Genomic DNA, 27122 nt, shown 5'->3' with positions numbered 1-27122 from the left:
TTGCCAAGCTCATTCATCGCTATGATAAGTGCCTAGATTTGAATGGTGACTATTTTAAGATTTGGGTGTAGCTTTCAACTGCAAATGGTAAATGTTTTCTCCTATACTTTGTTCATTTTTAATTCCAAAACGTAATCTACTTTCTGGATAACCCTCGTATATGCATACTTACTTACATCTACATACAGACATATATCCATCCATCCCCTCGCTTTTTCCCATGCCTTACATCAGTCCCAGGACTCTTGCTTGACCGCTGATGGCTCGGTGACATTTCAAGCATTTTGTCCTTCCTGACACCTTTTCCTTCCGTCTTCCTCAGGAACGATACGAAGCCGCCATCCAGCGCTCCACGAAGAAAACCTGGGCCGAAATCCGGCAGCAGCGGTGGTCGTGGGCCGGCGCGCTGCACCACGGCTCTCCTGTTCACAAGGACGGTGAGTGGAGACCATCTGGGCAGAAACCCTCTCTGACATACACTTTGGACGGCGCATGCAAGACAATGCCAGCTTGGCATTGGCACATGACGTTAGGGAGTTGGCATGGTAGCGTCCCTGCCAATGCGTTTGCATGTGCCTGAATCTGAAAGGGACCTTTGCACCATGATTTATAACCGGGGATCACTGCAAGCTCTTTATTTTATTTTGCATGGGGACATCTGGCCATGGCTTTGCACCGTTTGACGGGCACACCTTCAAGTGTCAGTTGGGTCTTTCTGTGGTATTTTCCTTCCTCTGACTGGGTACAGCTCTAAACTTTCCACATCTGTTTTCTCATCTCATTTCAGGTTAATAAAACAAGGGTACGGTTAAGAGCGGATTTAGGGTTGTAAGATGTTCTTGTTGCAAATCTGGGTTTAATGCAGGCATTGGCAAACCTAGGCCCTCCAGGTGTTTTGGACTTCAACTCCCACAATTCCTAACAGCCGGTAGGCTGTTAGGAATTGTGGGAGTTGAAGTCCAAAACACCTGGAGGGCCTAGGTTTGCCAATGCCTGGTTTAATGGAACCAAAGTTTTATGATTCTGGCCCTCAGGACCACAATAAAAACAATTTAAAATTATTTTTACCCCAAACTACCCCCTTTGTTCCCTCCACCACAGACCATGAGGCTGTTTTAAGCTCAGGAGAGCACTTTATTCCAGCAGATAAATAACCCAGGTAAAGAGAGGACCTACCGTATATACTCGAGTATAAGCCGACCCGAATATAAGCCGAGGCACCAGATTTTGCCACAAAAACTGGGAAAATTTATTGACTCGAGTATAAGACAAGGGTGGTAAATGCAGTAGCTACGGGTCAAATTCAAAAATAAAAATAGATATTAATAAAATCACATTATTTGAGGCATCAGTGGGTTAAATGTTTTTGCATATTTATATAAACCTGTAATCTAAGATAATAATAGTAAGACTTTAATAAGATAAGACCGCCCAACTCTGAATACCTATATACTCAAGTATAAGCCAACCTGAATAGAAGCCGGCCAGGACCCTCACTTGAGTATAAGCCGAGGAGACCTTTTTCAGCCCTAAAAAGGGGCTGAAAAACTAGGCTTATACTCGAGTATATACAGTAATACATAATGTATTAGGTCCTCTCTCTACCTGGGTCGTTTATGTCAGAGTAATGCGCGCAGCGTAGTAGAAGATGTTTGATGTCAGTTGAGCGCAGAACGAAGAGATGATCAGAGATGATGTAAAAGTATTTACAAAGTTTTACTTGACAAGACAAACAGACTTGCAGACAATGGACATAGGACTTTCGCTCTAGACAAACAGCACAGATCTTCTCAGCAGGCAGAAACAGATCTCATCTGATGCAATCAGCTATATACAAACACACTTGTAGTCTGGACACTCCTCTCTGGCTCCAGCCACCTATCCAAGGTCAATACAGCTTCTTACCAAATTAACTCTTTACACACTATAGCATTTCCTGGATGATGCAATACATGCTAGACACAAATATCATTTAAACACTATCTATACACAAATCCCACATTAACAATTTATCTGTTGGAATATTAGAAAACGATGGCTTTAGGGGGGACCTCTATTGAGATGGATAAGCACAATGGAGACATTCTTGGGTAGAGGATATAATAAGCTGCCCTACATATCCATAGGTACTGAATCCAAGGATTTTGCCATCTATGGCTGGAAAATATTACACTCTTTTTGCCGTTTTATGGAACAGACACCATTTGGATTAATGGCACTTGAGGATCCACTAATGTTGGCATCCATAAGTTGTCCTAACAAAACCCCAAAACCAAGGTCTCACTGCAATGGAAATGGATCCAAATAGAAGAGATCCTATTCTGTGTCCTATAACTAAGGGAAAACATGGGACATGGGAGGACAGCCTTCAGTTCCCTGAAAACTGGTGTATTTCGGTGACTAAGAGGAGCATGAGCAATGAGTCAGGCCGTCCCAGGAATGAGTCTCACCAGGCCATGAACTCTTTTGTGTTTGCTTTAGACAAGCCTTGCTCTGTTTATGTCTCTCAGTCTTGGCTGGAAGGAGCCCACTGTTCAATCTGGAACACAATCCATACTTTTAGAAGCTAAGCCACAAGTGTGTAGATCATGGATCTTTCATGTTCCTTTATTCGTGTCTGGGCAATGCTGTGTTTGGTAGTCCCTATGTAGACTTGTCTATACAATGCAGCTGTGGACTCCTGCAGAAGACGCCTGCAGAAGCTGCAAGGCTATTCAATGCTAATCAAGGTGGCCAGTTGCAACATTCATACTTGCCTCCAACAGACAAGGGTTCTTTCTCCCAGCCTGGACCTTCCACAGATATATGAAACCCCACTTGCATAGTTTCATAGACCTCACAACCTCTGAGGATGCTTGCCATAGATGTGGGCAAAATGTCAGGAGGGAATGCTTCTGGAACATAGCCATACAGCCTGGAAAACCCACAGCAACCCAGTGGTTCCGGCCATGAAAGCCTTCAACAACACATCAAGACTAATCTGAATAGATTGGTGCCAAGTTACTGGGCACTCTGTACATGTTCAAAGCCCTTCCATGAGCAAAATTTTCTAATTCTGGGAATTTTCACCCAAGTTTCCTCTTCTATTCCCAAGTTCACCATGCTGTTAAATCTCATGGTAATGTACTAAGAACTCAAGTAGACTAGTCATGCTGACTGGGGATAGTGGGAGTTGTAGTCCAACACATTTGGTGGGATGCCTGGTTGGAGAACGTTTCTAGGTCACATTCTGTAACTACGTATCATGCAGTGCTTTGTTTGTGAGTTCTTTGTTACATTCCTGTCCTGCCTTTCCTCCCATGAGCTCCAGAAGGTCTTCTCATGTGTGCCTACACAACACTCCTGCGAGGTAGGTCACTTTTAAGAGAGGAGCCACATAACGTGCCCCATCACTTTGGATTTCCATGTGTTTAGCATCGGAACATCTCTATATCATGCACAGGGGGGAATATTTGGCTTCAAGTGACCCATCCATCCAATCCAGACCTTGCAATCTCGTAAGACGCTCATCACAAGTTCCTGAAAAGACACCTTCTTGCTCTGTTTTCCTCCTTTTTTCCTCTCTTTCCACTGACACACTAACATCCCAAGTCCTGTTTGCTCTGGAAATCCCTTTTGGGGCTTTCCTTGTACCTTCTAGGAACCCATAAGAAGGAAAAAGGGGTTCATGCTGTATGGCCACATCTGCACCGCGGATTCAGAGTTTGCATTCAATGTGGCTGGGCAGGTTAAACCACAATCTCAAGGTTCTAGTTAACTTTGAGGAAGGGAATGTCACTGGGCAGTTTAACCTCACCAATTTGCATTGAAGGACATTTTAGAGACAATCCAGTCAATCCAATGAACAAGTCCGCAAAGCTTGGAATCCAATGAACAAGTTCTCCATTGTGAACCAATTTACGCCAGATGTTGACTACAGATTTGCGCTTGAGGACTTAGACTGGATCTACACTGCCAGATAATCCAGATTTTCCTTGAATTGGATTATATGGCAGTCCTTGAATTGGATTATATGGCAATGTAGACACATATAATCCAATTCAAAGTAGATAATGTGGATTATCATCTTCGATAATCTGGATTGTATGGCAGTGTAAAAGGGGCCTAGGACTGGATCTACACTGCCATATAGTCCAGGTTTTCTTTGAACTGGATCTACCCTGCCACATGATCCAGATTTTCCTTGAATTGGATTATATGGCAGGATAGACTCATATAATCCAATTCAAGGTAGATAATGTGGATTATCCACTTCGATAATGTCGATTGTATGGCAGTGTAGAAGGGGCCTAAAACTGGATCTACACTGCCATATAATCCAGATTTTCTTTGAACTGGATTAAATGGCAGTATAGACTCATATCATCCAATTCAAAGTAAATAATGTGGATTTATCTGCTTTAATAATCTGGATTATACTGTAGTGTAGACTCATATATTACAGTTCAAAGCAGATAATATGGATTTATCTGCTTTAATCATCTGGATTATACGGTAGCGTAGACTCATATAATCCAGTTCAAAGCAGATAATATGGATTTATCTGCTTTAATAATCTGTATTATACGGTAGTGTAGACTCATATAATCCAGTTCAAAGCAGATAATATGGATTTATCTGCTTTAATCATTTGGATTATATGGTAGCATAGACTCATATATTCCAGTTCAAAGCAGAGAATATGGATTTATCTGCTTTTGTAATCTGGATTATATGATAGTGTAGATCCAACCTTAGACATTCCTAGAGAAATTAGGAAATTAGGTTAGAAATAAATAGTGTAGCATTTTCTTAATGATTTTTCCACTTTCATGGGAATCCTGCTTCCCTAACCTCCTGAAAAAGTGGAGAACCTACTGTAATAAATAATAATAAACTTTATTTATATCCTGCTACCATCTCCCAAAAGGGACTTGGGACAACTCACAAAAGCATGCAGTAGTGCGACAAAATACACAAAGTACAATAATAAATATATGAGGGCTATCCAGAAAGTAGATTACGTTTTGGAATTAAAAATGAACCAAGTATAGGAGAAAAGATTTACCATATGCAGTTGAAAGCCAGACCCAAATACCACATCTCACGTAGTCGCCATTCAAATACCATAGTGATGAATGAGCTTTGCAACTCCTTCTCCACTCAATTTTGCCACTTGCACCCTCAACTACTTGTTTCCAACAATGGGGGCATGGCTAGCAACGCGGAGTTTTGGCAACACTACGCAGCTGCGGAAAGGGGAGACCGGTTGGTTGAGGAAGCAAGCGGCAGAGTTTTGTGGGAAAGGAGTTTCCAAGCTTCTTCATCGCTATGATAAGTGCCTAGATTTGAATGGTGACTATGTGAGATGTGGTATTTGGGTGTGGCTTTCAACTGCATATCGCCATTCGTAGTCGCCATTCAAATCTAGGCACTTATCATAGTGATGAATGAGTTTAGCAACTCCTTCCCCACAAAACTCTGCTGCTTGCATCCTCAACCAACCGGTCTCCGCTACCCGCAGCTGTGCAGCGTCGCCAAAACGTTGTGTTGCCCGCCATGCCCCCATTGTTGGAAACAAGTGGTTGAAGACACAAGTGGCAGAATTTAGTGGGGAAGGAGTTGCCAAGCTCATTCATCGCTATGATAAGTGCCTAGATTTGAATGGTGACTACGTGAGATGTGGTATTTGGGTGTGGCTTTCAATGTTTTCTCCTATACTTTGTTCATTTTTAATTCCAAAACGTAATCTACTTTGTGGATAGCCCTCGTATATATATAACAGGGTCAAATTACATAAAGAGATAAGTAAGTTCAAGTGAAGTGTGGTCGCTGTGCCTGGACCGGCACATGCAACAGATATGTGGTGTTGTGTCCCTGTGCAAACGGGGCAAAAGTATGCTGCACCCTCTCTCTCCCCTACGGCCGCTCCTCTCCTTCCGCTCCCTCCGTTGCATGAGTGTTGCCGCATGGCGCATGCCCACCCCGCTGCCCCTAACGCCCGTCTGTCTTTTCCCTCTCGTAGGTGCCAGCAGGTGCTCCCTCTCTGCTGTAAACCTCCCCAAACATGTGGACTCTATAATCAACAAGCGCCTCTCCAAATCTTCTGCCACCCTCTGGAACTCACCCAGTAGAAGTAAGAGACCCCTTGGGGGGCAAAGAGCAGTGGAAGGGGAGGTCGCGGGGGGCCCTGTTCCTAAACTTCCCCACCCCCTTCCTACCCCAGAGGCCGTGTCTTCGTTGCGTGCCTTCAAGTCGTTTCCAACTTATGGTGATTCTTCTTTGGAGGCTGAAGCTCCTTCTTTGGAGGCTTTTAAGCAGAGGCTGGATGGCCATCTGTCGGGGGTGCTTTGAATGCGATTTCCTGCTTCTTGGCAGAATGGGGTTGGACTGGATGGCCCGTGAGGTCTCTTCCAACTCTACGATTCTATGATTCTATGATCCTGTCACAGGGGGTTTTGGGGCTGAGAGTGTGTGACTCACCTTGTTGGTTTCCATGGCCAAATGGAGACTGTAAACCTCGTCTCTAGTGTTGTAGTCCAGTGCTTTAACAACTACTCCACACTTGCTGTGTTTTATAGCTAACTGCAGAATTGGATATTTGGTATAATTTAGGTAAAAGTAAAGGTTTTCCCCTGACGTCAAGTCCAGTCGTGTCTGACTCTGGGGGTTGGTGCTCATCTCAATTTCTAAGCCGAAGAACCGGCGTTGTCCATAGACACCTCCTAGGTCACGTGGCCACTGGCATGACTGCATGGAGCGCTGCTACCTTCCCACCGGAGCGGTACCTATTTCTCTACTCACATTTTGCATGTTTTTGAACTGCTAGGTGCCAGGTTCAAATCCCAGGAGCGGAATGAGTGCCCACTGTTAGCCCCAGCTCCTGCCAACCCAGCAGTTCAAAAACATGCAAATATGAGTAGATCAATAGGTACTGCTCCGGCGGGAAGGTAACAGCGCTCCATGCAGTCATACCGGCCACATGACCTGGAGATGTCTATGGACAACGCCGGCTCTTTGGCTTAGAAATGGAGATGAGCACCGACCCCCAGAGTCGGACACGACTGGACTTAACGACAGGGGAAACCTTTACATTTACCTAACCTAATAATAATAATTAGTAGAGTAAAATAATAAATGTAACAATACCAATAATAGAGAAAAATAATAAATATATCATATATACTTGACCTGAATATAAGCCCCCCAGGACCCTCACCCGAGTATAAGCTGAGGAGGCATTTTTTCAGTCCTAAAAAGGGCTGAAAAACTAAGCTTATACTCGAGTATATACAGTATATGGCAGTGTAGAAGCGACCATTGCTGTCCATGAAACATTTGGAAGAATTTCCTAATAGTAAGAGCTGTTCAATAGTGGAACTCACTGCCTCGGAGTGTGGGGAGGCTCCTTATTTGGAGGCTTTTAAACAGAGACTGGAAGATTATCTGTTGGGAGAGCTTTTCCTGCATGGCAAGGGGTTGGACTGGATGGCCCATGCGGTCTTGTCCAACTCTATTAATCTATTATTCAATGTTTTTGTGGAGTTTTTGTGGAGTAAAATAAATGTAAAAATAACAATAATAGAGTAAAATAATAAATATAATAATAATAATTAATAGAGTAAAATAATAAATGCAACAATACCAATAATAGAGAAAAATAATAAATATACCATATATACTTGAGTATAAGCCGACCTGAATATAAGCCCTCCAGGACCCTCACCCAAGTATAAGCTGAGTAGGGTTTTTTCAGTCCTAAAAAGAGCTGAAAAACTAGGCTTATACTCGAGTATATACAGTAACTATATCTAGAAGATGGGAACATTAAACACACAGTGGCTTGATACTCATAAGAATGTACGGTTTTGTATTTTCTGACTTCAAGCAGAAGAACTGGCCAGACATCACTTACTAGTACACAATGAATGTCTTCGGCCCCTTCTACACTTCCAAAAAAAAAAAATCCAAATTATCAAAGCAGAAAATCTACATTCAAAGCAATTATTGTGGATTTTATATGGCAGTGTAGAAGGGACCATTGCTGTCCATGAAACATTTGGAAGAATTTCCTAATAATAAAAGCTGTTCAATAGTGGAACTCACTGCCTCGGAGTGTGGAGGAGGTTCCTTCTTTGGAGGCTTTTAAAACGAAACTGGATGGTTATCTGTCAGGGGTGCTTTTCCTGCATGGCAAGGGTTGGACTGGATAACCCATGTGGTCTCGTCCAACTTTACGAGTCTATGACTCTATTCCACAAACATACCGTATATACTCGAATATAAGCCGAGTTTTTCAGTATGTGTTTTCATGGAGTTACATTTCCATGGCACTGTATCTTCATTGCTCCTGACCTATCGGGTCCGGGACCGTTGCAGGCAGATCCAGCCACTCTGCTATCGGCTCCTCTCCAAACGCATCCCCGCTGGTGAGGATAGTGTTTCCGCTCCTCGTTGTTTTGTTTTCCCTGTTGCTTAGGGATGATTAAAAATACCCTGGGCATCCGAACAAGATGCCGGAAGAGGCCAAAGCGAGGAAGGGCCGGCCCGTCTGAGCCCAGCGAGAGCGTCACCGGCTCTGCCTGGATGTTTCATAGATATGGAATTGGGTGGGACCGCATGATAGAATCATTGAGACACGCACAACGCAAAACCCTTTGTGCCATTGACAGCGAGATCCCAGCCTTTTTTTTCTTCCAACTAACCATTTCTAACTCTATAACATGGCAGCATATTTGCAATGTTGCCTCAACTTGTCACCATCTCCTGGATTCCCTTGTTTACAAAACCTTATTTTGTGTTTTAATGTAATAATTCAGTAGGCATGAGTGCAGGAAATAATGTTTCAAAGCATACGATAAAGCCAGCATAATACATCTTGCTAAATATAAGGATGGCGTTGTTGAAACGAATTAAAATCTCCCTTTTTTTTATTTGCACAACTTGGAAATGAGGGTTTATTTCTGGCTTTTGAGTTCTGATAAATTGCCAAAAAGTTGAGAATCCTTTTTTTGGGGCCTGTTTTGACCATGCCTTTTTTGCTTGTTCCTCTCCCTCCCTCTTTGGCATGGGAAATGCTCACCTCCGCGTCCGTTGTGCAATGCAATTGCGCATTCCAAGGGGCTTTGTGTCGGTTTGGTTTGTGATATTGTGCTGCTTGAATCTAACCCACCGTGTCATAAATATCTCCTGTTTAAAGATGGAAAGCAAGACCTACTTCTGAAACCGGTATTCTTTTTGGCCTCTGCATTGCTCGTTCTTCAGTTCGGCTAGGCCTAGAAGTCAAAATGCCTGGTAGAAAGCAGGCTTTCTTCCTACAAAATTTTGTTTTTGAGGACAATATGTTTCTGGAACTTATAAGAACATTAAAAAGCAGCCTTAAGCCCTTTCTAGTCCCAATATTTTAGTCCCTACAGTAGCCAACTGAGCCCTTGGTGGTGCAATGGGTTAAATCCTTGTTCCAGCGGGACTGCTGGCCGACAGGTTGAATGTGGGGAGAGTGGGTGAGCTCCCTCTGTCAGCTCCAGCTCTCCTAGATTCTAGTCTACACAGTAGCCAACTGAGCCCTTAGTGGTGCAATGGGTTAAATCCTTGTGCCAGCAGGACTGCTGGCCGACAGGTTGAATGTGAGGAGAGTGGGTGAGCTCCCTCTGTCACCTCCAGCTCTCCTAGATTCTAGTCTACACAGTAGCCAACTGAGCCCTTAGTGGTGCAGTGGGTTAAATCCTTGTGCCAGCGGGACTGCTGGCTGACAGGTTGAATCTGGGGAGAATGGGTGAGCTCCCTCTATTAGCTCCAGCTCTCCAAGATTCTAGTCTACACAGTAGCTAACTGAGCCCCCAGTGGCATAATGGGTTAAATCCTTGCGCCAGCAGGACTGCTGACTGACAGGTTGGCGGTTCGAATCCAGGGAGAGTGGGTGAGCTCCTTCTGTTAGCTCCAGCTCTCCAAGATTCTAGTCTATACAGTAGCCAACTGGACCCCTAGTATCGCAATGGTTAAATCCTTGTGCCAGCAGGACTGCTGACATGTTGGTGGTTTGAATCCAGGGAGAGTGGGTGAGCTCCCTCTGTCAGCTCCAACTCCCCATGCGAGGACATGAGAGAAGCCTCCCACAAGGATGGTCAAAACATCAAACATCCGGGCAATGTCCCCTGGGTAACGTCCTTGCAGATGGCCAATTCTCTCACACCAGAAGCGACTTGCAGTTTCTCAAGTCTCTCCTGACACACACACACACACAAAAACCTTCTACTCTGCCATTTTCTGAATCCAGATCTGCTTTGAAGTTGAGTCTACACTGTCATATAATCCAGCTCAAATCTGGATTCCGAAACTGGATTATATGACAGTGTAGATGGGGCCTGAGTCTCCTCCATCTTGTGTCTCTGGCCCTTTGGAGGCAACCATAAGGCTGATGTGGCCCTCACTGAAAATGAGTCTGACACCCCTGCCCTATGTGAAACCGTTCCAGATATTCTAATCTTGGTTCAAGCAGTGTTAAGGCTCCTCCTTGCGTTCTGGTGAGGGTTGAAACTAAGACCAATCTGGGCTTGACTAGACTGTCCTCACCTGTCTTTCCTTCCGCCAGACCGCAGCCTGCAGCTCAGCCCCTGGGAGAGCAGCATCGTGGACCGGCTCATGACCCCCACGCTCTCCTTTTTGGCACGAAGCCGGAGTGCCGTGACGCTCGCCGGGAATGGCAAAGACCAAGGTGAGCAGGAGCTGGATTGAGCTTAATGGGAAGCATTGCCCCAATCCTGGGTTGGCTGACTGTCCTTCTCTCCCCATTGCCTCCGCAGCCGTGCCCGTGTGCCCCCGCTCGGCCTCCGCCAGCCCCCTCAGCCCTTGCAACAACCACCGGATGCACCACCGCTGCTCGGAGCGACGGCGGCCGGCCACCAGCAGTCCTGACGTGACGCCCCGGCGCAAGGCTGCGGCTTCCCCTGTAAGTTCCTCCTCTCTTCTTCACTCCCAGTAACAGCAACATTTGCTTCCAGGAGACCTCAGGACATCTCCTCTGAAGATCAGCCATTGTCGCATCTCAGGCTAAGTTCACCTTGCTATAGATACCCAGTCAGACACACAGATATTCTTTTGAGGTTTTTATTTAAGCAAAGCAGATATAAGTCAAACAAGCAATCAAAAGGTAGTTCAAAGTTATAGTGAAAGAGGCAATAAGTCCAATAAGGTCACAACGTAAAGAAATGTCCAATAACCCAAAATGCAAAGCCCGTAAGTTCAGAGAGCATGGCAAGAGCAATAATCCACAAGGCAAGGTCCATAGAGTCCATAGAGTCCCAAGAACAAGGCCCAAGAATCCAAGAACACAGACGAGGAAAACATCCACCTAGATAAAGCGAGGAATTGCTCTGACAAAGAGTGATCTGCAAAAGCACCCTTTAATAACAACTCAGAAAGGTGTTCCTTTTCCCACAGCTAAACTCCCTTTTTCGCGCTAACCGCTCAGTTCTACGAAACTGGGAACCCATCCAAGACAAACGGTCCTCTCTGGATAACTCATTGCTTGCGCTACCGTTATCTTGCACCTGGTCTGGAGCTAACCCGTATCCCTCATTATTTCTCAAAGCTGAAGTTTTTCCCTCATCAGTTCTTAAGGGAAGAATGTCAGCCTGACCGTTATCTATCTCTCCTGGGGTCAGCAGTTCATCCTGCTTAAACTGAAACTGCATCTCTGAGCTGGCTTTGCCTTCAGCCTCAGACTGCTCAGGAATCCCAAAACCAGAATCCCCTTCAGCTTCATCTTGAATCTGGCCAGCCTGTGGCTGGGATACAACAGCCATGACATCTGCAAGCTTTGCTCCCATTCTTCCCAGGCTGAGCCTTCCGATGATGGCACCGGCCCTACCATTAGGCAGTGCTTGGGGGCAGATTTTGGGTGCCATGAAAGATCAAGGAACTTGTTAATTATTTATTTGGTTACTAATGCCCCTCCATCTTGCATCCTCAGAAAAAGAAAGAGAAGAAGGACAAAGACCGGGAAAATGCCCAGGAGAAAAGCGCCCTCGCCCTACGCAAACGCCAGTCTATGCCTTCGGGACAGACTCGAAAGCTGCGCACGCCGGAGAACAGGTAAAAGACACGAGGAAAACAAGGGGTGCTTTCTGTTGTTCCATCCTGGCTTGAGATCTTGGACCATCATTTTGAGTCGATCCTTCAAGGAGGAAATTCTGAATACTGTCAGCCCTCCACATTCATTGGAGCTGAGGGCAAATCTATGGTCCACTTCTGCTATCAAATTGCACTTGAGGACCTACAGATGCTTAGAAAAGTGTTTTCTCTAGGAATCTCTCGATCCACCAGTGTGACTCTGTGGTCAGTTTCTGGCAAAAGTTGACTGCAGAGTCACCCTGGAGAAAATAGACTTTCCTAGAGGGAACGTATTAATCAAACTGGCAAATAATCAAATCTGCAAAAGGTAAACCTTCAACTGTGGAGGACTGACTATACCGCATCACATTACACATCCCAGAATGCCTTAGACTGGAGCCGAGACAATTAAAATTACTATAATCACATATGGTGGGTTATTCCTAGCAATTACATTTAAGACATAGACTGGACACAGGTTCCAGAATAGTTTATGGACCATTGTTTGTATAGTTGGTCCTCCATATGCACAGATTTAACCATCCAGGGCTTGAGGGTGTGTGTGTCTATGTATATATGTGCGTGTGTATATTTATTTATTTATTTGCTACATTTATATGCCGCCCTTCTCACCCCGAAGGGGACTCAGAGCGGCTTACAAATTAAATTTACATACAATATTATATTATTAGCATAGTACAATACTGGTAATAAATTACTATATTGTACGGTATCAATATATTGTAATATTATTGGTAATATTACTGCAAGAAAGCAGTATCTTCTCTATCTACATCCTGCACCTGAACCTCCCAGTTAGAAACAACATCATGATTTATTCCCATGGGAACAACTCCCTGCTCTTCATTTCCCACAGCTGGAACGCTCCTATAATTCCCAGCATCAGAGTCATCTTGAAATTCATCCTGAATCCCATCATTATGCACATATAAACCAAAATCTTCACCAGAGTCATGCAAAGGCACATCAGAATTACACAAAGGCAAAGGCTGAGTTGCAACAGTCCAGTTGATCTCATATTTATATCTGTGTGTGTGTGTGTTCCTTGACAGTCCTGGTCCCAAGCCCAGGCCATCGTCTCCGGCCGTTGCCAAGCAGCGCCCTTCCTCGCCGAGCACGGGTCCCAGTTCGCCGCACCGGCAGGTTCTGATCCGCAGCGCCCAGTCCTCGCCCAAGGCACGACCCCGCAAGGATCACGACAACCAGCCCAAAGTCCGCAAGGATGAGCAGAAGGAGCGGAGGACGGCCTCCCCGGCCCCAGGCGAGACCCCCAAGATTATGGGGAGCAATGAAACCGTAGCAGGTGGGACCTTAAGGGCTGGGGTGGTGGGGCCCGGGCTGTGGCACAGGCTGGTGAGCAGCCAGCCAGCTGCAACAAATCACTCTGACCAAGAGGTCATGAGTTCGAGGCCAGCTTGGAGCCTATGTTTGTCTTGTCTTTGTTCTATGTTAAAGGCATTGAATGTTTGCCTATATGTGTAATGTGATCCGCCCTGAGTCCCCTTCGGAGTGAGAAAGAAGGGCAGAATATAAATACTGTAAATAAATAAATAAATCTTTGGGTCTTCACATCCCACAATACCATTCTGAAAGTGAAGGTCCACATGAAGTGTGGTTGCTTTCTCCTCATCTTGGTGAGGTGACCCAGTGTTTGCTTGGGGTTCTCCATGTTGGGAATGGACGAGCCGCTAAACTCTAATCCCCTTCTTTATGAGGTAAATTCCCATTAAAATAGCAGAGTAAAAATTGCAGCAGCGGTGAGGCTATATAATCCAAAATATCAAGGCAGGAAATCCCACAATATCTGCTTTGAACTGGAGCCATATACAGTAGAGTCTCACTTATCCGACATTCGCTTATCCAACATTCTGGATTATCCAATGCAGTTTTCCTCCTGTCCCGACCCACAGCTGTTTCTCTAGGCAGCAAGGACTGAACTTTTTATGGATTTAATTTCCAACAATGTTGCTACTGTAAGTTCATTTTAGTGTGAATTTCGGAAGGCCTCTTTGTCATCAGGAAGGCAAAGGGATGCAAAGTTAGCTTTAAAGTTTAAAAGCATTTATTGAGGTAAAAAGAAATCCATTGATAGATAGAAAAGGTTTGGAGCTAACTATCTATCCTGTTCTAATACACATAGACGGATTAAAATAACAAAGGTATAGATAGCTACATCTTGACTAATAGGAGACAGAGGTGTGTCCTCTCTGGAACAAAGCAGGAAGCTGGAATGGCGACCAAGCCTCGTGGGTCTGTTCTTCTCTAGGGCCATAAACATTCCAAAAGCCAAATTGGAGAAGTTACGTCAAAGCCTTAGGAGAGATCACATTTCTAAAGCATCAAAGGGTGGGGTTGACCTAAACAGGACAGGAAGCAGGAAACAATGGTCAAGCCTAATCAACGGTGAATTAATATTTATTTGTGCTTTTCAACGTAAAAATAAAATAAGACCAAAATTTGACATAAAGGAAAAAAAGAAAGAAAGAAAAAGAAATTTACAAAATATCAGTGACAGGAAAGAAAGAAAGAAGAAGGAAGAAAAAAAGGGACATAAAATTGACTTCCATCTTTTGCACAGTATCTTGTATAAAAGAAATTTTTACATTCTTTTTCTCAACTATCTCTATCTAGTGTCTCTGTTTTACATATTGCCTATTATTCACATACCCGGTGAATAATTAAAGCATACAAGGAACTGGAGAAGGTGTCCCTAATCCTTTTCTAGGCTTCCTATCTAACTATAGCGACTTAAGCAGTGTAGGATGACATTTTTTTTCCAACACTCCAGACACCGCCAGACCCTCCAGTGCAGCCAGCCCAGTGCCGGCGTCTCAGCCCACGACTCCTGGGAAACCCATGGCGGGCACCACGGACCGAGAGGAAGCCGCGCGGCTCCTGGCCGAGAAACGGCGCCAAGCGCGGGAGCAGCGGGAGCGGGAGGAGCAGGAGCGCCGGGAGCAGGAGGAGCAAATGCGGTGAGTCCTCAGGAAGAAGCGTTGGCTAGCCCAGGCATGGGCAAATTTCAGCCTTCCTCCAGGTGTTTTGGACTTCAACTCCCACAATTCATAACTTTTTTTTACCCAAGGAATTTCTAGGTCTTCCAGAATGACTCTTTGGTCAATGTCTGATGGAAGCTGGAGATAGAGCCGCACTGGAGGACTCAGATGTTCCTAGAGAATTGTTCTCTCAAGGAATTTCACACTGGAGGACCTAAAGGTTACCAGACAAGTGCTCTCTCTGGAAAGTTGACCATAAAATCATATTGGAGAACCTAAAGGTTCCTGGCGGGTTCACCTCTCTTGAAATGTCTAGGTCCTCCAATATGATTCTGTGATCAGTTTCTCTAGGAATCTGAATCTCAACGTGACTCTCTAAGGCTGGATCAACACTGCCATATAATCTAGTTATATGGCTGTGTAGACTCATATAAACCAGTTCAATTCAGTTAATCTGAATTTTGAAACTGGATTATACAGGAAAGGAGATTCCTCCTGAACATTAGGAAGAACTTCCTCACTGTTTATCAGTGGAACTCTCTGCCATGGAGTGTTGTGTTGGCTCCTTCTTTGGAGGCTTTTAAGCAGATGGCCATCTGTTGGGGGTACTTTGATTGTGATTTCCTGCTTCTTGGCAGAATGGGGTTGGACTGGATGGCCCACAAGGTCTCTTCCAACTCTATGATTCTATATGGGAGTGTAGATCCAGCCTAAGTCCTTCAATGTGAACACTCCCCTAGGAATCTTTAAGTCCTCCAGCATGACTGGAGGAAGTCGACCACGGAGTCACACTGGACGATCCAGAGATTCCTAGAGAACATTTTGACTATTCTGGACTATTCAAGTCTGCAAAAGCCAAAACTGCAAAGTGGTGGGAGGATTGTAGACGTTTTCTTTCATTCCTCTTCTGCCGCCACTTCCATTCTTGCAGCCAGTGGGAGAGTCCTGTCTGTATTGGGTTGAAACAAGTTGAGTAAGAGTGACATTTGGTCCCCGGCAGGCACTTGGCCGAAGAGCGGGCCCAACAAGAAGCCAAAGAACGCCTCCAGCAACAAGCCGAACTGGCCAGGCTGGAAGAAGAGCGGCGGCAGCAGGAGGAGGAGAAAGCGCGAGAAGAGGAGCGCGAGGCCCAGGAGCGGGCCCAGGCCGAGCAGGAAGAGCAGGAGCGGCTGCAGAAGCAGGTTTGTTTTGGACCGTTTTACTAGAAAGCAAGTACCCAGGCTTCCAAGCAGCAAGTCTATTCCATTGTATTCCAGCTCACCAAACAAAGATTCCCATAAGAAGAAAACGGCCGGGTTTTGAGGCTGCAAGGCTATTCACTGCTTCCTCGCCTGGCCAACAAAGGATTCCCATTCGCCACAGCAACGCGTGGCCGGGCACAGATAGTTAATTCTAAACGTAGATGTGTCCTTAGTGGCCAATGGATGGGGAAGCACTGCCATCTAGTGATGGGAACCCAGTTTTGTTCTCTTGGATGGAAATGATGATGCCTGGAGTCTCAGAAGTCATTTTTCCTGGGAGGAAAGCCATGCACCCACCCACGCCTAGCTGTATTAATACTACTGTAAAGAACTAATAACGACTGCCACCAATTTGTAATGTGGCAGCCCCAATTGACAAGGAGGTGCCTCCTATTTCAGCAATGTGTGACCACCAAAGACTCAGGGAGGAGACCTTTTCCTGTGTTTTTCCTTTCTTCTTCTTATTCACTTTAGATGGTAGCATAACTTGTTTTAGAATATAGGCGACAGAGGCTTGGATGTTAAAAGAACAATAACAAGTTTATTCAGGCACAGAGCTTAGTGGTTACAAAAGATGTTTCACTTAGAGGTATTCTTATTAACAGTTACAATACTAGAATGAGATGAATCAAACTCTCTAAAGTATTACTTCTTTTACTTAAAGTACTTAAAACTTCTTCCTCTGCTCCTTTTAAACTATTACTTCAATGGATCGCTGTGAGTCCAGCTGGAACTGGTTCCCAAAGTCTGAAACTTGGACTATCCAGTGACTTCAAACCACAGTCACCCCTGTGATATACTATCACAGATTCTCTGTGCCTTTCCAGGAAACAGACTACATTAAATAAGTCACCAAACTTATTTTAAACCGACTCAAAATGAACAATTGAGTCTCCTTGATTCCATCAACCTAGAATCAATCTTCCCTGTGCCTCATCAGAGCACAGACTGAGATTTGAACTTCCCTAAATACTTCATTACAACTACCCACCTGGCCCTACAATATTAGAGCAGGGAATGCATTCAGAGAGCAATACATGATTTGTTTCTTCCTCTTGACCGCAGAGGGAGGAGGCAGAGGCCCGCGCACGCGAGGAAGCAGAACGCCAGCGAGTGGAACGCGAGAAGCATTTCCAGCGCGAAGAGCAAGAACGGCTGGAGCGGAAGAAGGTGAGCCGACCTTTTGAGGCAGGGACAACCTGTACATATGGTTGCTTCTCATGCTGGCTTGGCAAGGTTGTAAGGAAGACAATACTGGTAGATAAGAAGAAGAAAGAGAAAGCAAAGTAAGCAGGTAGATAGGTAGGTTGGAGGATGAATATATAAGTAGGTAGAGGGAGAGAGAGCGGGTGGATATAGCAATGGCATTCATGGCAGGAATGGATGGATAGATAGACGGACGGATGGATGGATGGATGATAGAAAATAACCATAAAGTATGATCCTTGTATCTGTGAGGAATTTATTTATTTATTTATTTACAGTATTTATATTCCGCCCTTCTTTCTCACCCCGAAGGGACTTGGGGCGGATCACATTATATACATATAGGGCAAACATTCAATGCCCATATACACATAGAACAGAGACAGACGCAGAGGCAATTTAACCTTCTCCTGAGGGGATGTTTGATTCTGGCCACGGGGGGAGCAGCTGCTTCATCATCCACTCTGACGGCACTTCCTCATTCCAAGGTCATAAATTAGTTAAATTTGCCTCCCCACTTTATAAGTGGTACCTTGTTTCCTAATTGATAGATGCCACTATCTTTCGGGTTGCTAGGTCAGCAAGGAGCAGGGGCTATTTTTTAAAAAATTTTAATTGACAGGTGCTCACCCTGCCATGGGCTGGCCTCGAACTCATGACCTCATGGTCAGAGTGATTTATTGCAGCAGGCTGCTCACCAGCCTGCACCACAGCCCGGCCCCTACATGGATATTACTGAGCTGCGGTGGCACAATGGGTTAAATCCTTGTGCTGGCTGAACTGCTGACTTGAAGGTTGGATTGCCAAGCTGAAAGTTGGCAGTTGGAATCTGTGAGATGGGGTGAGCTCCCATCTGTCAGCTCTAGCTCCCAGCAGAATGGTAGCACATCCAGGTGTCCCCTGGGCAACATCTCTGTAGACGGCTAATTCTTTCACACCAGGAGCAACTTGCAGTATTTTCTCATGTCGCTTCTGACACGATAAAAAATATGATACATATTATTATTATTTGTATCCCACTTTATCTCTCTGAAAAAATACTGTTACGTTTTGCTTTAGCAATGGAATAAATGGGTGGTGTGATTTCAGCATATTATTCAGTATATTAATGGCATCCAGATTTCCCATTCTGTTCTTGCGATTCTTTGCCCAATATTTCTATTCATTGCCAATACAACTGTCCTTCCACATTTGTGGGCTGACTTTTGAGATTCCTCCTTTTCCAAACATGGAGAATGGACATGGAAATTGAGAGGGAAGATATACAAAGGGAAATAAGTAATATAGCAAAAGAAAGGTACAATGTATTAAGGGAAGCAAGAAGGAAAATGTTACAAAAATGGTACAGAACTCCTGCACAACTTTCACGGTTTTTACCAGGGATGAAAGATAGGTGTTGGCACGGTTGTGAACAAAGAGGGGTGTTTAATCATATGATATGGGAGTGTGATCGGGTGCAAGAATACTGGAGAATGATTGAAGGAGAAATCAATAGAATGCTAAATCTACAAATAGTAATAGTTAATAGAAATGTACTACCTGCAAGGATAACGGAAGTGAAGAATATACAAAAAGAAAAAATGATTGACAAATTAATAGCATGTGCACAAATTGTTTTAGTGAGCGGTTGGAAAGATAAAACAAAATGGACTCTGACGAATTGGTATAAGTATATAGTTGATATGTTAAATGTAGAAATCACAAATTGCAAATGGAATAATATAGATAAAATTGAAAATATTGCAATCATCAAGGGGATGTGGGAACCAGTTAAGAACTATTTAGAGAACGTACTAAGATGTGGAGTGGAAAAATTAAGATTGAGATTGATATTTCAAATGTAACTTCTGTAGTTTTTGTATAAAGTGTATGTACAAGGAGGGTGGGAGTGGGATAAAATGACAAAACAACAATAAAAACAAATTTTTAAAAAAGACTTTTGAGATTCCTAAAGAACACATACCCAGCAGGAAGTTGCATCCATGCCTAAATATTTAAGCCCAGCCTTGCTACGGCTGGCAAAACGGCAGTGTGCAAAACCCATTGTACTGAAGCCCTTTTCCTGATTCTTTTTTTTCCTGGCAGCGGCTGGAGGAGATTATGAAGAGGACACGGAAAGCAGACGGAGCCGATGCCAAGGTGCGGAGTCCTCTTGTCCTTTTCCCCAGACAATCCTGGCTAGACCCGAGAGATTTCAGTCCCAAATGCAAACAATCCAGATATCCGCATTATTCATTAACTCAATTAACTCAATGCACCCACTTGGCTCCTGTGCATTTCTGTGCATCATGCAGGTGAGCCGTGGCATCTGTGTTTCAGGGACTTTTACCAGGACATCCTCCTCATTTCCAAGGGAAATGCAAATGGCAAAACCTGGGTCTCTCCGTCAGGCTATTCGATCCAAGCTTACTGTTTCCCATAGCCATTATTTCTGGATTAGGGGTGCAATGACTCATTCTCGACAATGTTTTGGCATCGCAAGAGTCATCAAGCCTCCCAAGATTTCTCACCTCCACACAGGAATGAAAGGACAAACATTTTTGGGGTCAAAAACTCTACAATTCGCACAAAATGGCCCTGTCTTTTTATTTTGTGAAGCAAAGCTATATATACAGATACTGGATCAAAAAAGGTGTAAACAACTCATGTCATGCTTTGCTTTTCAAATGCAGAAACATTCCATGGCATAAGAGATGACAGTGAGAAGTAAGAGATTACTGGGCTTTATGCAAGCTAAATAACTAACATGTAGTGTTGTTTTTGCAGAAGAAAGAAGACAAGAAACTTGTGAATGGGAAGGAAGGGAAACAAGAAGCCGAAATGGGTATCGGTGAGAATCATCCCAATTGCAACTAGTTGTTGTTGTTGTTGTTGTTGTTGTTGTTGTTGTTGTTGTTATTTTATTATGACACAGCTTGTTTGCTGGATTTCGTATCACAAAATCACAAGTCGAACACTTCCCAAGTGTCTAGGACTGTGTGATGTATTTTCGAATGATGCGTGCAGATCCCAGTAGAGTGGCCTTCTGCAGTTGGCAGATCGTAATTTTGTCAATGTCTATTGTTTCCAAATGCCGGCTGAGATCTTTTGGCACGGCACCCAGTGTGCCCATCACCACCGGGACCACCTGCACTGGTTTCTGTCAGAGTCTTTGAAGTTCAATCTTGAGGTCCTGATAGCGGCTGAGTTTTTCCTGTTGTTTTTCATCAATGCGACTGTCACCTGGGATGGCAACATCAATAATCCAAGCGTTTTTCTTTTCCACAACTGTGATGTCTGGTGTGTTGTGTTCCAGAACTTTGTCAGTCTGGATTCGGAAGTCCCACAGTATCTTTGCGTGCTCATTTTCCAATACTTTTGCAGGTTTGTGATCCCACCAGTTCTTTGCTGCTGGGAGGTGGTACTTGAGGCATAAGTTCCAATGAACCATTTGGACCACATAGTTGTGCCTCTGTTTGTAGTCTGTCTGTGCGATTTTCTTACAACAGCTGAGGATATGATCCATGGTTTCGTCAGCTTCCTTGCACAGTCTGCAAGTGTCCCATTCATGAGCCATAGCCAGGTCTTCTCCTTATCAGCTTTTCCTTCAATTTTGTCAAGGAACTTTCCATGCAATGTTTTGTTTTGCCAGCTGTCAGCTCTAGTTTGTAGTGCGGTTTTCTTGTACTGGTTTTTTTGTCTGCTGTGCTTTGAGGAGTTTTTGACTTCAATCAAAGCAGGTTCTTCACTTTGCTTTACATATTCTGCCAGGGTATGTTCTTCTTCTTTGACTGCTTGTTTTACTTGTAAGAGTCCTCTGCCCCCTGATCTTCTAGGCAGATATAGCCAGTCAATATTATTATTATTATTATTATTATTATTATTATTATTATTATTATTATTATTATATTACTTGGGGACCACAAAAAGGCAGGGTTGCAGGCCATTCTGAGTTCAGGGACCTGGAATATTGAATCAGTTGTAAAGTCTTGTCCCCTGGAAAGTCTCCTCTCTCTTTCCTGAAGCCAGAGATTGCTTTCACCAGGATGCATTTGGGCCAAATCATTAGCTAACTCCAGCTTTCTTGCAATGGGGAGGGTGGACATGTTAGGCATTGGACTTCTAGCCATTGCTAGGTTAGAAAGGATTCTTGTCCGATCCTTAACGGCTCCTTTTCCTGTGTTTTGCAGGAGGGGAAAAACGCCCCGGAAGCCTCCCGAAGGAAGAAGAACTGCCTGAGATGCAGGCGTCAAGTCCGGCAGGTCACAAAGGCACGGCTCCGGAGGGGACGCAACACAGGTATTGCCCTAAACTGCTCAAATCTGTGCTGTGATAACCAGAAAAAGGGGGAAAGAAAGAAATGTTCATGGGCGGACAGGTCTTGGCCAGGTTTGTGTGTATTCTGCTTGAACACAAATATCATATTATATGGAGGACGTGATTAAATTCCTTCTCCTTTAAAAGGCAAGTTACTAGTCCTTCTGGCTGCATGTGAGTTGAAAAATGGACGGTCAATACCTGGTAGAATCTTAGAAGTCAGGATTGTCTCAGCTGGAGTTGGCTAAACAATGTTTAGCCAAAGTGCAAGAGGAATCGGAATAAGGGCTAGAAAACACGTGTTTCAAAGGTGGCCTTTAAACCCGATTATTCCTGAGAAACACACACCTTTCCACGGCTGTGTATCACAGCAGGCATGGAAAACATGTGCTTAATAATAATAATAATAATAATAATAATAATAATAACAACAACAACAACAACAACAACAACAACAACAACAACTTTATTTTTATACCCCCCCCATCTCCCCGAAGGGACTCAGGGCGGCTTACATGGGGCCTTGCCTGATACAACAATATAATAACAACAATAAAACAATAAAACAAATATCCCAACAATAAAAACATCAGCATCAATAAAACAGTCATTAAAATCAACATACAGCATAAAATGTTAAAAACAAGAGACTAATACACAGATCTAGGCCAAAGTGCAGAATATTCCAAAATGGGGAGAGGTAGTTTCACAGCTAAAATGGACAATAAAGTGCAATGCTTTCCTTCGCTTCTAATAATAATAATAATAATAATAATAATAATAATAATAATAATAATGATAATAATAAACTTTATTTATACCCCGCCACCATCTCCCCAACGGGGACTCGGGGCGGCTTACATGGGGCCATGCCCAAAACAATACAATGTAAACAGCATATAAAAGAACAGCACAACACAATACAATAAGCAATACAGTAAATAATATCCATTACAAAATAAAACAAGGAGACAATAAAAACAAGGGCAGACCACATGAACATTAAGTTAAAACTCGGGGTGAGAAAGACATAAAAATAAAAACCACAGCGAACAGGGTCATAAGGGAGTGGGGTATTCTGGAGGATATCTCCCTGTGTGGACTCACAGGTGGCTCAGGGAAGCACAAACGGAAAGCAAATACAACTCTCTTTATGTGCTGATCTCATATGCTCATCTCTGGAGTGAATTTTTTTTAAACTCCCACTGCATGTCCCCTGTCTGCCTTCTATCTTAATCCACTTCAAAATACAGCTATGGGGATGGCAGGGATTATGCAGCAGACCTAACAAGTCCCTTTGAGGTCCCCTATTTTAAGAAACCCCTCATTTATCCCGCATTTTGGTGCTGTCTGGAAGCGCCCTATGATCCATTCTCTCAATCAGTCTCCAAGGTACTACAAGATCCCTTTGCAATACCAATCTGCAGACTAGCCGAGTTCTGTGTTTGAATTCTGACCTCTTCTCTCTGCTGCAGCTCCCCCGCCACCTCCGCTCTGTCCCTGGTGAATGGGCTGCAGTCGGCCAAGCACGAGAACGGCTTCTCTTCCCCCAAGGAGACGGGCGGGCGGGAGCGCCCCACCAGCCCCGGGCTGAGCATGGCCGGCGAGCCCATCTTGCCCTTTGCCAACAAGGAGCCTTTCCTCACCAAGGCTGTGGCAAAGGCACCACAGATTACAGGTAAGGCAAACCTGTGGCCGCTTTTATCCATGTGATTGCAAGCCTTGGATCTCCACGAGCAGCTTATCTGCCAGGAAAGGGCGTGGAGCTCATGGTGTGAGAAAATTGGCAGTCTACAAGGACGTTTCCCAGGGGATGTTTAGATGTGTTTACCATCCTTGTGGGAGACTTCTTTCATGTCCCTGCATGGAGCTGGAGTTGGTAGAAGGAGCTCATCCATGCTCTCCCCGGGTTGCATTAGAACTGGCTGTTACTTGCTAGCTGCGCTGGGCTGTGGTGCATCTGGCTAGTAACCAGCTGCAATAAATCACTACATGAGTTCGAAGCCCGGGTCAGGTTAAGCCCCCGACCATTAAATAGCCCGGCTTGCTGTTGACCTATGCAGCCCCGAAAGACAGTTGTCAAGTAGGGAAATTTAGGTACGCTTTATGCGGGGAGGCTAATTTAACTAATTTACAACACCATAAAAATCTGCCAGCAAAACACGAGGAAAGGAATGAGGAAGTACAGCCACTAGTGGACGGTGAAGCAACAGCTCCCCCTGTGGCCGGAATCGTGAAGCTGGAAAAATATTAAAATGCCTCTGTGTCTGTCTATACCAATGATGGGCAACCTTTTGCACTTGGTGTGTCAAAATTCACCAAAAAACCTAGCATGACTTGGGTGGTGTGTCACTTCAAGAAAAAAAACCATAATTTCACAATATGTATAGTTTAAATAACAAAAATATATAATTGTAATATATAACTGTATTTAATAAATCAAAAACTATTTACTACCATTATTTTTATGTACAACAATCTATGGTACCTTTTGCAGTTTCCACGCTGATTTCTCTCTATTCTAGTTTCAATGTAGTCATGAATAATGAATAATATAATAATAATATAATAGTAATAATATAATAATATGCTACAATAATAATAGAATAATAGAATGATATATATATATATATATACACACACACACACACACACACACGCACACAGTAGAGTCTCACTTATCCAAGCTAAATGGGCCAGCAGAAGCTTGGATAAGCGAATATCTTGGACAATAAGGAGGGATTAAGGAAAAGCCTACTAAACATCAAATTAAGTTATGATTTTACAAATTAAGCACCAAAACATCACGTTATACAACAAATTTGACAGAAAAAGTAGTTCAATAAGCAGTAATGTTATGTTGTAATTACTGTATTTACGAATTTAGCACCAAAATATCACGATATATTGAAAACATTGACTACAAAAATGGCTTGGATTATCCAGAGGCTTGGATAATCGAGGCTCAGATAAGTGAGACTCTACTGTATTATTATTATTATTATTATTATTATTATTATTATTATTATTATTATTGACACAAAGACATAGCATGACATAGCAAACGAGATCTATATGCTGGATTTCGTATCACAAAATCACAAGTCGAACACTGCCCAAGTGCTTAGGACTGTGTGATGTATTTTTGGGTGATGCGCAAAAAAAAATACATCACACATAATAAAACATATTTATTATTGTATGACACAGCAAACAAGATAGACATGCTGGATTTCGTTTCGCAAAACCACAAGTCGAACACTTCCCAAGTGTCTAGGACTGTGTGATGTATTTTCTGATGATGTGTGCAGATCCCAGTAGGGTGGCCTTTTGCAGTTGGCAGATGGTGATTTTGTCAATGTCTATTGTTTCCAAATGCCGGCTGAGATCTTTTGGCACAGCACCCAGTGTGCCCATCACCACCGGGACCACCTGCACTGGTTTCTGCCAGAGTCTTTGAAGTTCAATCTTGAGGTCCTGATGTTTTTCCTGTTGTTTTTCATCTATGCGACTGTCACCTGGGATGGCAACATCAATGATCCAAACCTTGTTCTTTTCCACAACTGTGATGTCTGGTGTGTTGTGTTCCAGAACTTTGTCAGTCTGGATTCGGAAGTCCCACAGTATCTTTGCATGTTCATTTTCCAATACTTTTGCAGGTTTGTGATCCCACCAGTTCTTTGCTGCTGGGAGGTGGGACTTGAGGCATAAGTTCCAATGAATCCTTTGGGCCACATAGTTGTGCCTCTGTTTGTAGTCTGTCTGTGCGATTTTCTTACAGCAGCTGAGGATATGATCAATGGTTTCGTCGGTTTCCTTGCACAGTCTGCATTTTGGGTCATCAGCTGATTTTTCAATCTTGGCCTTAATTGCATTTGTTCTGATGGCTTGCTCCTGGGCTGCAAGGATCAGGCCTTCTGTCTCCTTCTTCAGGGTCCCAGAATTATTATTATTATTATTATTATTATTATTATTATTATTATTATTATTATGCCTTAATATGTGAATTTATAGATGTATTTTATAGATGTTGTGCTTTGCCTGGAGCCTAAAAAAGAGGCAGGTAAAGGTAAACAGTAGCTCCTTCTAGATGGTGATGATAATGTTGACGTTATTGTTGTTCTTTTTCTCCAGATGGTCCTGAACACACCCACATATTTTTGTCGCAGGAAATAAATAATAAGCCAATGTTTATTTGTTGGAAGGAGGCACGCCTTCCAGTCTTTGATCTCCGCTCTCTCTTATTTTCTCTCCGCAGAGGTTCTCTAAGCCTTGACGCCACCTTCCTCCTCCTCTTCCTCTTCCTCCCTGTAAAAGAGATGCCACGACGTGCCAACTCCAGGCTAGCTGTAACCAGAAGATGATGATGATGATGATGATGATGATGACGAAGACGACTCCTCCACTCCCTGCGCTGCGTGGAACGAGGACTCGCAGGAAGCCAGGCGGGGAGCGGCCCAGCCCCACGGACACTCTCGTTCTTTTACCGTTCTCGTTATTATTATTATTTTTTTTAATATGCACCTTATCAGACTGACCTCTCCCCACCCCCCTCGCCCCACCATAGCTCATCCCACGAGGCTATATAATCGCATAGCTATTTAACTGGCTGGGTACAAAAGGATGTGAATAGTGTATATAAACCTCAGTGTTAGCGGGCGGACACGGCGGCGGTGTGGCTCGCCTCCCCTCCCCAAAATAAGCCTTTGGGGGTCCGTGTTTTTGGAGGGGGGCTCGGCAAGGGGAGGCGGGGCCCTTGGGGAGCATCTAGATCTCTAATTTAATTTCCCACGGTTGGTCCCAAGCCGGGATGCCTGCAGAATCTGTATGTAAGCGTGTGTGTGTGAGAGAGAGTATTTGTGTTTGTGTGCAGAGGCACACACCTGGTTAGCCACTCAACGACTACACTGTGCTTTTTGGGGGTTTCGGCTGTTTTCTGTACGTACGTGTGTGATGGCTGGGACCGCCTTGAGCTCGGTGTCATTGTAACAGTATTATGCATCTGAACAACCTTTTGTGGACAATAAAGTGGAGAAACGACACAGGATTGTTCTCTTCTTTTGGGGCCGACGTTGGTAAAACTATATGCAAAGTTTTACTGTAAGCCAGGGGTCCCCAAACTAAGGCCCGGGGGCCGGATGCGGCCCTCCAAGGTCATTTATCTGGCCCCCGCCCTCAGTTTTATAATATAATATTTTATATCATTTTAATAATATTATATATTGTATATACATATAATATTGATAATAATACCATATAATAATATTAATTA

The 27122-nt window shown here is 43.9% G+C and overlaps 1 protein-coding gene across 3 annotated transcripts in view; it reads left to right on the top strand.

Annotated features, from left to right (window-relative positions):
• Positions 1-26892, top strand: part of map7d1 (MAP7 domain containing 1) — a 68365-nt gene extending 41473 nt beyond the window's left edge. For 2 of the 3 annotated variants that reach the window (XM_016997717.2, XM_008121441.3), the window contains exons 5-18: positions 323-437; positions 6005-6115; positions 10571-10693; positions 10782-10927; positions 11951-12072; positions 13164-13414; positions 14900-15086; positions 16108-16288; positions 17414-17518; positions 19640-19693; positions 20321-20384; positions 21724-21832; positions 23326-23528; positions 26109-26892. In XM_016997717.2, the coding sequence (XP_016853206.1) occupies positions 323-437; positions 6005-6115; positions 10571-10693; positions 10782-10927; positions 11951-12072; positions 13164-13414; positions 14900-15086; positions 16108-16288; positions 17414-17518; positions 19640-19693; positions 20321-20384; positions 21724-21832; positions 23326-23528; positions 26109-26119 (1782 nt within the window). In that variant the 3' untranslated portion in view covers positions 26120-26892. The remainder of the gene's footprint in view (positions 1-322; positions 438-6004; positions 6116-10570; positions 10694-10781; positions 10928-11950; positions 12073-13163; positions 13415-14899; positions 15087-16107; positions 16289-17413; positions 17519-19639; positions 19694-20320; positions 20385-21723; positions 21833-23325; positions 23529-26108) is intronic. The other variant, XM_008121442.3, reaches the window with a different exon arrangement.
• Positions 26893-27122: the final 230 nt, after the last annotated feature.

Source organism: Anolis carolinensis, unplaced genomic scaffold (assembly GCF_035594765.1).
Source record: "Anolis carolinensis isolate JA03-04 unplaced genomic scaffold, rAnoCar3.1.pri scaffold_10, whole genome shotgun sequence".
In the NCBI taxonomy this organism is placed as follows: domain Eukaryota; kingdom Metazoa; phylum Chordata; class Lepidosauria; order Squamata; family Dactyloidae; genus Anolis; species Anolis carolinensis.
The sequence above is the reverse complement of the archived record's forward strand: the minus strand, read 5'-3'. Positions and strand labels throughout refer to the sequence as shown.